Genomic DNA, 11914 nt, shown 5'->3' with positions numbered 1-11914 from the left:
AGCACTGATACTGGGATAACGCAACAACCCCTACCTATCCCCCTTCCTATCCTCTGCTTCCATTTGTTTACTCCCCACCCCACTTCTCATGTTATCCTTTGATATCCACAGTTAGTTGAGTTTCACCATTCCCTTACCTATTTGAGCTGAAAGTCGATATGACCAACATATCATTTCGATCTACGATATCACCCAAAGCTTTAGCTTCGGCTTCTCTTTCACTTTATTGCTTATAATAATGTAACAATTGTATTTTAGAGTCTTCCTATACAATAAAGACTCGACATTAATAAAAAAAAACTCTGATACTCGGGACTCGCCACCCGTCCATGAGAGTTTACCGGGTTTTTCTCAGGACTCAATCGCTTTCAATAGTATAGCAACAAGCAAGTAATATCAAGCGGCTACAAAAATAGCTAGCAAAAATCCTTAGGAAAAATCCAACCACAAAAATGGGAGGCCAGAGGCAGTACCAGGGTGATTTTGACGTAGAAGTCTACCCTTCCATTCCCTTCAGATAAAAATCATCAAGTGGATGTAAAAAAATACATCCTAAGAGAGAAAAAAATTCGGGAACTGACAGGACAGAATCACGTGCTACCAATGGGAATTAATGTCAACCATCTATGATATGGCAAACAGTGGGCAGGAATATATGATTGGTCCTGGGATTCCCGGTTCACTAGTGGGCAGACACTTTGGAAAGGACCTTAAACCTTGAGTTGCCAAAGAGGTGTAGCGGCAACAGTCCATGAAAAGGCAACTTGGATCAACTACCGATCCATAGTAACTACCATAGAAGATAATGCCCAACTAAGCGAAATTACACTCGGAACAACTTAAAGAAGCGCTCAAGGAGCTTTGGTATGGAAAGTGGATATGAGCCCTTGAAGACAAGATATCCTTCACCCAAAGCATCCAACCAACTTCGATAAAGGTTTTATCAAAACTGCTGCCCTTTTCCCTTGCTTCTAATCAAAGATTCGATGGCTTATCAACTTCCTCTTCCCTTCATCCAATATTCTTACATAATCTTTATACATGAAAATTATTAGTATTCCCTTTACCATATAGCTATACCTTGTTATTACTATCTACATTGCTTTTCATCTCCGTTGATTGTTGTTTGAATGTTTTCTTCTCTTGTCTTTCCCACTTAGCATCTTCCTTTCTAAATTCTGTCCATTATTGCAGCGTTATTTTTTTAAAGTTAGTAACGCGATTCACTAGCCATTGGAAAGTACTTTTCAATAAAGATTCACTCTCTGTTAAAAAAATTTACATTTGATTCGAGCCGAATTACTAGGCTGTGAGTTTGATTCCCATACGCGACATCCGCCCTAAAAGTTTGCCAAGCCATTCTCGGGGCTCTACGCCTATCAATAATCGACAACAAGCTAGAAATACCAAGCAGCTACACAATAGGTGGCAAAAATCCTTACGAGAAATCCAAATACAAAATGGGAGACCAAGAGCAGTACTTGTGTGATTTTGACATAGAAATCTACCTTCAATTCTCCTCAGATAAAATTATCAGGTAAACGTAGAAAAATTCATGTCCCGTGGGAGAGAAAAAACCTACATATGGTTCAAGTGCTTCCAAAAAGGAAATTACAAAACTATATCTGGTTCGATACGAATCATCATTCAAGTGGTTCTCAAATTGTCAGCAGCCCAACATTCCAAGAGAGCTCGGCCAAAGATCATCCCAAAGCGGGGCCTCAGAAATGCACGTCACTCGTAGATGGATCCCCCCGCAACTTTGTCAAAACCCCAGAACCAAGCTGAAAACGAACTGATCACTCCTCAAAGATTGAAATCTATTTAGATAGACAGTAACTGGATTAATTTTATGCATAAGTTTGCCCTCATTCCTTTCAGCAAAAATATAAGTGGACGTAAAATTTTACGTCCCCTAAAGAAAAGAATAACTTTAGAACAACCCAGGAACATTATCTGGGTAATCTGCCCTAACTTTTTAAAAAGATACAACCTTTCCCACTTTAGATTATCTGTGTAAAAAACGCATTGCAATCATTTTCTTAGCCTAATTATCATCGTACCACTCATTTTCTGTAGGTGTATTTACCTGATAAATTTTTCATCTCATCCAACTCTGCCTTCGTTCCTATTTCACCTCCATTGGTATTATGTAAATATGTGAAGGCGGTCATTCATCTTGCCATATAAAGTGGCCGTGAAGTCATGGAATATGCCCGCAATAAAAGAAAATATGCGGCTAAGACTTTGATTTGAATTTAAAATATTTTATTACCCGGGGCGTAAAGTTTTTGCTTCTGAAACGCGAACTTTCCCACGATTATGAGTTTAAGAGAGGTTTGTAGACAATTTACAAATTATGCATCACATTGAACTTATCCAATTGACTTGAGTTCTCTCTACTTCCGTTTACTTCTCCACTTTGTGTATACATTTAACCCTTTGGGAAAAACTAAAAGAGACTTTTGCCTTTCAACTCGGATATTTTACGCAGCCAATATGCCTCGCACTTCGTGGAAAGTAGATGCTAGCATTGTTGCCAAGCGCACTGTCAACCCTATCCGCAAGCTAGTGGACGGCAAACGTGCGGAGCCCAACCCAAACAAGGCCGTTATCAATCTGACACTTGGTGTGCATCCTCAAAATCAAATGACAGATTAATTAATATAGTTGTGCTCAATGTTTATCTTTTTGATGGAATCTATCATTAGGTGATCCAACTGTTTTCGGAAATTTCAAAATTCATGAATCATGCGCTAGTGCAATTGCTCGAATTGCAATGTCAGCAGAGGCGAATGGATATCCTCCTGCAATTGGTAAGTTTTGTGCATATTTTTCATACAATCAAGCTTTCACAGTCAATTTGGTGTATTGAACAATGTTATTCATTCACTTCTTAGGGACTGAATCCGCCCGCCAGGCTGTTGCTGAACGCTACAACAGATCGGAAGCACCACTTACCTCTCGCGATGTTATAATCACAAGTGGCTGCTCTCATGCGCTTGAACTTTGCGTAAGCGTATTATGCAACGAAGGCGATAATATTCTTATTCCGCGTCCAGGATTTTCGTTGTATGCCACTTTGGCGCGGAGTAAAGGTGTCGAAGTTCGCTACTATGATCTCTTGGTAAGCGGGAAATTACGATATTAGTCCCCTAGCCATCAAGAACTAATGCACTTGTGGTAGCCGGATCGTAACTGGGAAGCGGACATTCAGCATGTTGAATCGTTGATCGATGATAAAACAGCTACCATAATCGTAAACAAGTAAAGACTATAAAGATCGTATTGCTCTATGGATTTTTTTTAATTGTAAACATGTTTTTATCCTAGCCCTTCAAACCCGTGTGGCTCGGTTTACTCCAAGCAACATCTCTTGGATCTTCTTCAAGTCTGCGATAAATACCACCTTCCCCTAATTGCCGACGAGATTTATGAGGATATGGTTTTCGAAGGTCATACATTCTATCCACTCTCATCTTTAACCGAAACTGTACCCATCCTAACTGTCGGAGGAATTGCTAAACGCTTCCTCGTACCCGGATGGCGGCTGGGCTGGGTCTTGATTCATGACAGAAACAATTTGTTTGAACAAGAGGTGCGCCAAGGACTCTCGAGCTTGAGCCAAATAATTCTGGGCCCGAATTCGATCATCCAGGCCGCTCTCCCGGAGATTTTGCACCAGACTCCACGAAATTTCCACGACGAAACGATGCAGCAGCTTGAAGTGAGCATTCCTACCTTACATTTGTATCCCCCCAAAACGCTAATCTTCAAGTTGCCCCTTATTTAGAAAAATACACGGCAGCTTGCTGGTCTTCTCTCTGGAATCCCCGGACTTCGCATTGTGGAACCCCAAGGGGCAATGTATATGATGGTTGGCATCCGTTCCGAGCAGTTCCGCGATATTCGCTCCGACATGGATTTTGCTGAAAAGTTGCTCGAAGAGGAGTCGATTGCCGTGTTGCCTGGAACAATTTTCCAGTGCCCTAACTTTGTGCGACTTGTGACGGCTCCTCCGCTAGAGGCGCTTGAAGAAGCCGCGCAGCGCCTTAAGGAATTTTGCGCACGGCATACAATTTAAACTTTTTGGCCTCATGACTTTATTTTTTTTTTCAGTTATGAAGCTATCCTTATCTCCATTTCTATCATTTACCAAATGTATTCTTTGTCATTCATCTGGAAATAAAGAGTAGAAAACACGTTTCTAGTTAAAAATAGTTGTGCATGCACATTTTAAGTTCAAACTCTTTAATGTCAAACCAAAAAAAAAAAAAGAACTGTATTAGGTTGTGATAGAATATATAAATGGTTATTGTAAAAACAAGAAAACTAAAACAAAAGAGATAAGGGAAAAGAAGGGTATTCATAAAATGAAATAGAATATGAAATAGAATATTGTAAAACAAACAAAGCGGATCAGGAATAATGTAAAATTACAAACACACAAATAATTAGCACCTCATCTATCAATTGACCATGAGAAAATTAGAAATTTAAATCAGTAGATTCAACTAGCGGCTTTCCTCTTCATTTGCTCTCGAGCCGCTCTGATAAGCGGGATAAGGGATGAACAACTGTCAGGTCGTGCGAGGAATGGGTGCTTGAGCAATTGTGCAGCGTTAGGACGTGCCTCCGGATCTACCGTAAGACTGCGCTGCAGAAAATCCTGGAGCACTGGAGAAAGAGCACCAGGATTCTGAAGTTTCGGGGTACCATTTGTGGCAATTAAGTAGAGTGCCTAAAATGCCATTAGGTTAAATAATATACATAAACACATAATATATTCCCCTCAAATAAAGTATATACCCTTAGAGGAGCCTCAGAGAGATATGGAGGTTCGCCTTCAATCATCTCAATCGTTAAGATGCCTAAACTCCAAACATCGACCTTAGGACCATAGGATTTTCTCGTCACAACCTCAGGGGCCACTAAAATAGAGAACTGGGATTAGCATGCACGTAAAAATAATCGTGTAGATTTAATCATATATATTTAAGCTTGCTTACTCCAATAGGGTGTCCCCACCATAGTCGTTCTCTTTGCATCCATCTCATTCAATTGGGCGCAGAATCCGAAATCCGTCAGTTTGATATCACCATTTAGGGAAAGTAGGACATTATCACTTTTGATATCGCGATGAATCACACCATTAGAGTGAAGGTGATGTATGCCTTCGAGAATCTATCCAAAATAACCAACCGTTCACATATATAAATATTTACATTAAGTTTGTGCCTGATTACCTCTTTACACACGCACGCAATCTGTCCTTCCGTCATAATATTATACGTAACCACTTCTGTCAAGCTACCGCCTTCCATATATTCCATGACAACCCACAATGCACCTCGATAAAGAAACGAATCGATGAAATTGACAAGATTGCGGTGTTGCGATTCGCGCATCACCAAGATCTCATTGATAATAAGCTCTTTCTTGGGCTGTTGTTCAAGATTCATCTGCTTGATGGCGACAGAAAGATTAGTGCCAACTTGATATGCTGTGTAGACACCGCCCGATGCCCTGGTAGTAGTCAAATACTGTTGGATTATTCATATGCGGGAATATTTAAGCAACTTTGAGATTTTACCCTTGACCAATTTTGACGAGATTACGGTACAGTCTTGTCGGATCAGCATCCGTGCAAATCTCTTTCAACTTCGCGTGTATAACTTCATCATTCTCCGTAGAAGGTTTAGGTGGCCTTCGTCTAGGAATAGCTTCTTGTTGGCGCATTTTCACATGGGCTGGTTTTGGTGGCGGAGTTGGAGCTGGAGAAGCCTTGCGCGGTAATGAATCGTTGGGAACTGTAGATATTGAGTGGGGCTGCGCAGTATTTGGTGTAATGGGTTTGAGATTTGCCGGTGACTGAGAACGTCCGGGTGCTTTGGAGGTGCGTGGGGGAGGAGGTGGAGTCTGGGGACGGGAGGGAGGTAGACGCGTTGGAACATAAGGTTTAGTAGTCGACGGTTTCTATACCATCAAGAGTTAATGAGATGTAAAAAAAAAAGTGAAATTAAAGCTATATTTACTGTTGGTTCCAGCGGGATCTCATTTGCATCTTGAGTAATTGTCTTCGAGAGAACCTGAGCGTTATTAAATTTTGCCCAGACTGCATCGTCTTTTTTGCGCTGATTCTCGGTATAGAATCCAATAATATCGAGCACGGCCTTAAATAATGGAAAATAGTCAATTCAGCTTAACAAGTCCTCCCGGATATTTGGCTGAATGCTATGTTGACAATACCTGTGGATGAGCCTGCTGATCTTGCTTCGAAATTCCTGAGGCTTGCAATAGCGCTTGCCACTCTCGAGGCAACCCTGTAAACTCTCCTGTGTCTGAGTTAAATCCTACATGAATATTATGTGTTGCATTATATGGCGATGATATATCGAATGCGCCTTTCTTTTCGCTTCCTGTGCCAGAGAGTAGATCTAATGCAAACTTACTTTAAGAAATTGCCAAAATTTAAAATCATCTATACAGCTTATTACCTGACACATTGCCAACAAACGATGTGAATACATTCTTTAGAGTTGATCTCTTCCTAATTACATCAACTGTGCTTCGCTTTTCCCGCTTCTCAGCTAAACTCTGTTCTTCCGGCGCGTCGCTAGTGGAATTTACATTTCCTCCAGAAGTCAATCGCCTATGTGCTTCAGCAAGTGCAGCTGATCTTGATAAAGAAGAGGTCGAGGACGAAGAAACAGACACAGGAGAAGGACACTGCATTAATGGATCTTCTCGCTCGGCCACTGGCGAAGACGCTGCGGCACTAGAGCGCACAGGTTTCACGGGTGGAAAATGATTTCGCGTTTGAGTGCGGCGAAGACCCCAGCTTGATGGAGACAATGGATTTCGTTTTGGCGGTGGTTGTAATTGTTGTTGAGTTGAAGATGTATGGGACGTCGAGTTCCAATCTTGAGTAGCACGATGGTGTGAGCGGGGAGGCAGTGCTGGTGCACTCATTTCGATAAGGTCTCCTGTTTTCTTTCCCTTATGAATTATTCCGAAATGAAGACTGGTTATAGTTTAATGATAAGGATACGATTTGTTAAGATGTAAATTTTTATTTTTCGTATGTAGAAAAGGTTAAAGACAGAACAGAATGTGTGATGACGTAAAAAGAGGCTGAGGTAATTATGGAAGTATTGTGAGATGGATGAAATCACAGGCCATACTAACTGCTGCCAATTATACTACATTTAGTACGCACGGTCGAGCCAATTTCCTCCAATTGCCCTGATCCACTTCCTACGATGATTTGTATATCGATAATAGATAGAAAATGTTTGAGCTACAGAAAGCTTATTGTTTAAACCTCTTTAGTCATCTTAAGAAATACAGATAAATGGACGCTTCTATATATTTATGTTTACGATAGTATCTTAATTTCTTCGCGATATTGATGTAACTTCTTGATATACATGTAAAATTTGCTTAACGTAAGGCGTGACATAGTGTCTGAAGTAGTAGTAGGGGCTACTGCGTCAATCCAGTTCTAGAGCCGCTCTATTAGCTCCTTTCACCGCGCCCATTTTACACCACCTGCTTCGGAACTGTTCAATTTGTCGCTTTATTCGGGCTCTTGTTAGTTCGGCTCCTATAGCCTCCTCACTATCCAGCTTGGCCCGATTGATAATGGGCTTCACTTCCTGAATGTCTATGTGACAGCCTCTGTGACATCTCCGTACAAAAACCAATTTATCGTAACAAATATATCATAAACTAGAGCGAGATAACTAGGGGATACTCGGGGAACATAGGTAAAACTATAGGTTTATTCAAGAACAAGGTATGTCTGTTGGAAGTTCTCATTAGAGTGTTCCTTTTATACTATAAGATATAATAACTATTTAACCTGTTAACTAATAAAGCTAATGAATACTGGTTTATAACTAGTTCCTAATTAATGTCGGAGCTTGAATATCGTTGGGATAGCTTGATATGTGACTCGAATTATGACAAATATGTTACAGGCAAAGGGAGATTTCGTGGAGAGCTGTGCGGATTCTTTAATAATAAAAATAAGAGATTGGTGTTATAATAAAAGACTAATAATAAGACTAATAATAATAATAATATAATGAAATAATAGCTTGTCCTCACCTTAATAATAAAAATAAGAGATTGGTGAGGAACAGTAAAACAAAATAGAGGGGTTTAAATAGAATTAAGAGATAAAGAAAATAGCTCAACTGGTGTTCAAGGATGAACAAAGATAAACCAACAAAGTAGCAATCAACGTCAACAAAGTAACCATGAGGAAGCATAAGAGTAACCACGAGGGCGGCGAGTAACCACGAGGGGTCGGCAACGTAGCGGTAATCACTTCTATTGGCTGCTCCACTTTAAAGATATCGCGCTTCCTGGATTTTTTTTTTAAAGGTTCTTTATTGAAAAGTATCCTTTTTAGTAATAAAATGACTTGACAGTTCTCCGAAACACGGAATACATGTACGCAATGGTAGAGCGTGTGAATACCATCCTATTTTTCAAGGACGGTATTATACAAGAGAGAAAAAGAATATAAAACAAAAAAAGAAAAAATTGGAATGCGGGTGGTAGGGTGTTTGGCAAGGTCGTATTGGAGCTAAGTGTTTTGGTTGAAGGATATCGCGCTTCCTGAATGTCTATGTGACTGCCTCTGTGACTTTCCCGTACAAAAACCAATTTTCTCGTAACAAATATTGTTGCGTCGGATATTAGTCTAATCAGGTCTATCTCGACAATCCTCTAGCTATCCCTAAGCTCTTGATCGTCCTTCCCTAAACACTTCAGAAGGCTAATAAACGACACAAAGTGGATTGTAAACTAATCCGGTTCTATCTCAATACAAAATAGCTCGTCTTTATTGTAAATGAAATATCGGTCTTTTTATACTGTTGTTAATGTATCACATAGGAAATATATAAATAATAAAAGTAATAAAATGGCATAATCTCAATACAATAAAGTTATCATAAAATAAGGTTGGCTTAATAAACAACCGTATAATATTAAATATTCTCACAAAAGGGCTCAGTTAAAGAAACAAAGATAATAAAGCGATGAAGTCACAAAAGCTAGGTTTTATTTTTCCCTCTAAGGACGCGGGAACTTGCGTCCTGTGGTTTCGAATGGTAGACCAAGATCTTTATCCAAATAGCAGATCCCTCCGGAACAACAAAATAGATCGAATGAATATATACGAAAAATAGGGAATCAAATAATATGACATAATCTGGCTTTTCCAAAGGCTGACTTAAGATGCAGCTTTCATAAAACAATAAAACAAATATTAAAAAGGTAATAATAATAAGCCTAAAATAAGTATGATGAATGAAATTAACCGTCACATAGTGAAAATAAGCCGTCCTGTTACAAAAAGCCCACGGTGAGACACATGGTTCGATGATGTCCCGCTCCAACATCTCCTTCACTTCCCTGTCTATCACCTGTTGATGCTCCCATGACACTCGATATGGTGCGCACTTAATTGGTGCGGCGTCTCCCGTATCAATCGCGTGCTCTGCCTCCGTGGTGCGTCCAAGACCTTCAAATATATCTTCATACTGAGTCAATAGATCTTCCAGTTGTCCCTGTTGCTCCTCGCTCAGTGCAGTCGTACGGGCGGGTTTTGTTTCACGCGCTATCATGATCCCGAAGATGTCGGCATGTTGGTCACCCTGCCCCTCATAGTTGACTCACAGGGGTATCGTAACTCTGCCCTCCGGTCGCCTTAACACTAGCTCCCCACGATCAACATCAGGGAACGCTCGGTTCGGTTTAAACCAGTCATTTCCAAGGATCAGGCAATCCCCCTCCCTCTCATATACTAAGAGATTTGCCGGTGTTAGGGCGGAGTCTACCATGACCGGTACCGCTGTAATGGTTCCCACTGTCTTGGTCGTACCACCATCCGCCATTACTAAGGTTTTAGCTTTAGGAAGTTCGATCTTTAGACCTAGCTTCTGTACCAAGCCCTTGTTAATAACGCTCGCGGCCGCACCAGTGTCCAGGAGAACCTCGACTTCTTGCCCCCCTATACTGACCCAGGCTCTTGTCGCGGCGAATTCCACCTCCCTCGAATCATCGTCGGTTTCAAATTCCAAATCTATATCCAAGAGATTAATATTTCCATTACTTCTTTTCAACAGACCTACCAGCTCTCGTCTGACCGACGGAGAATGATATAACAGCTGGCCAATCGTGATATTGGCTTGTGAGCTAGTCAGCTCTTCCGTTATCGAATATGGCTCGTGATTTACCATAAGTGGAATCTGAGCTAGCTGAAGTCCCGCTGGCTGTTCTACTAGCAAAGTCTCTGATTCGCTAGGAACAAGATCCGCCACCGGAGTCGCATCTTCCCTGTTGCTCTCCTGGCGCGACGTCTTCCCTCGCGTTCGTCTACTCGTCTCCGCCATCATTACATCTACACCTTTAGGTTCCTCTGTCAGGATCTCGAAGGTATTCAGCGATCGTGACGTGGGAGCCTGCACCTGAGCGTTCCCTTGAGTCGTCATGGGTGTTGTCTCCTTCCTTGTTGCATCTTCCCTGCGTACCGGTCGCGGCGCCGGGCAATCCCGTGCGAAATGCCCCACTTCCTGGCAACGATGGCATCTCTTTTCCTTAGGTTGTTGCGCCGTTGAATCTCGCCGATCATTCCTCTCCGTCCTTGGTGTCGTCACCTTAACCGTTGATGAGTTCGCTTGGAACACATTGAGTTCAAGTTTTCTCAATCTCTCCGTCAGCTCAACGTAAGGCTCATTCACTGGAGATGGCATAATGATATTCGAAAAAGTTGGCATCAAATGCACTGGTGGCTGATGGGCTCCTACTGGATTGGGCATATCCCAGGGAGATGAAAACATCGGCATATAGCCCGAAGCGAAGCCATTATGATATTGGTTTCCTGCTACCTGCGAATAAGATGTGCGTCCATTGGAATGGTGCATGTCATAGGCCGCTCCTCCACTAGTCATCAAAATCAACTCTTCGTTTTGGGCTATTTCCACCGCCTTTTGGGACGTAGAGGGCCTCGCTCGTCTTATCTGCGCTCCATATTCCGGACGAAAAGCGTCAATTAAGACTTGAACTCTCTCACGTTCGCGCCCCGGCTGGTTGTCTCCCAACCTCTCCATAAGGGTTTGAATTTCGGAAGCAACCTGTTCTACCTGCTCCCCAGGTTGTTGACGCCTGGTTTTTAACGCTGTTCTCCACACCTCCTCCCTGAATTCAGTTTTATATTGCCCCAGGAAAGCCGCGCGGAATTTTTCCCAAGTATCTAATTCTGCTTCGTAGCGCTGGTACCACGTGGCTGCATTACCCAGGCAGTAGGATCCAACAACTCTACATGCAGTTGTATCGTTCCAGTTGTTAGCCTTGACAGCGTTCTCGAAACTGCGTAGCCAACCCACCGGGTCCTCTATCGGCATTCCGTACCAGGGTATCGGCGTAATGAGGCGCCGTTCAGCCATGCCTTCCTTTTTATTAGTAGTTGTTTTTATTTTTGCTTGAAGTCGCGTGTTGGGTGCCAAGGTGGGTATCCTTGTATGAATTAAAAATCCCGGTTGAGCCCCCACAAAAATGTTATGTGGAATTAGGGATTCGTGGTGAGGACAGTAAGCTCGCGTTCGAGTCCGAGGACGAAAAAAAAAAAACAATACTTTATTCTGCTTCTCCTTTTTTTTTATGTGTTGGGAAAGATTCCTTATATATGAATGAAAAAATAAGATAAAAACAATAAAGAATATTCATGTGACCGCAATTTAAGCACTTAGTTGCATTCGGTAAAAGAAAAATGGCTCGAAAAGATAGAAAATCTGACTAGAAATATAAACATAAAGAGGAAATTATGATAAAGTCTGCATCAACCAAGGTGATCGCAATGAATAAGAGGAGTCCTCGAATGGCAAGGATCCTTTTTTTC

General features: G+C 41.6%; 4 protein-coding genes across 4 annotated transcripts; 1 reads left to right on the top strand and 3 right to left on the bottom strand.

The window, feature by feature from the left end:
• Window positions 1-2499: 2499 nt before the first annotated feature.
• On the top strand, window positions 2500-4084 carry VTP21DRAFT_9668 (uncharacterized protein; the record flags this gene model as incomplete). The annotated part of the gene is made up of 6 exons (XM_069400649.1): window positions 2500-2629; window positions 2712-2816; window positions 2901-3127; window positions 3188-3267; window positions 3334-3727; window positions 3794-4084. The coding sequence occupies 6 exons, from the start codon at window positions 2500-2502 to the stop codon at window positions 4082-4084; spliced, it is 1227 nt and encodes a 408-aa protein (XP_069245492.1).
• A 426-nt stretch (window positions 4085-4510) lies between these two features.
• Window positions 4511-6972, bottom strand: VTP21DRAFT_9667 (uncharacterized protein; the record flags this gene model as incomplete). Its single annotated transcript, XM_069400648.1, has 8 exons — window positions 4511-4741; window positions 4810-4931; window positions 5010-5184; window positions 5247-5526; window positions 5594-5976; window positions 6036-6173; window positions 6250-6437; window positions 6498-6972. 8 exons carry the CDS (start codon window positions 6970-6972, stop codon window positions 4511-4513), a joined length of 1992 nt encoding a protein of 663 aa, XP_069245491.1.
• Window positions 6973-9068: 2096 nt separating this feature from the next.
• Window positions 9069-9641, bottom strand: VTP21DRAFT_9666 (uncharacterized protein; the record flags this gene model as incomplete). Its single annotated transcript, XM_069400647.1, has 2 exons — window positions 9069-9137; window positions 9387-9641. The coding sequence occupies 2 exons, from the start codon at window positions 9639-9641 to the stop codon at window positions 9069-9071; spliced, it is 324 nt and encodes a 107-aa protein (XP_069245490.1).
• A 48-nt stretch (window positions 9642-9689) lies between these two features.
• On the bottom strand, window positions 9690-11462 carry VTP21DRAFT_9665 (uncharacterized protein; the record flags this gene model as incomplete). Its single annotated transcript, XM_069400646.1, has 1 exon — window positions 9690-11462. The coding sequence occupies one exon, from the start codon at window positions 11460-11462 to the stop codon at window positions 9690-9692; it is 1773 nt and encodes a 590-aa protein (XP_069245489.1).
• Between the last annotated feature and the right edge of the window lie 452 nt (window positions 11463-11914).

Source organism: Calcarisporiella thermophila (genome assembly GCF_041956535.1).
Source record: "Calcarisporiella thermophila strain CBS 279.70 unplaced genomic scaffold VTP21scaffold_52, whole genome shotgun sequence".
Lineage (NCBI taxonomy): Eukaryota > Fungi > Calcarisporiellomycota > Calcarisporiellomycetes > Calcarisporiellales > Calcarisporiellaceae > Calcarisporiella > Calcarisporiella thermophila.
This window is presented reverse-complemented; position numbering and strand designations above follow the sequence as displayed.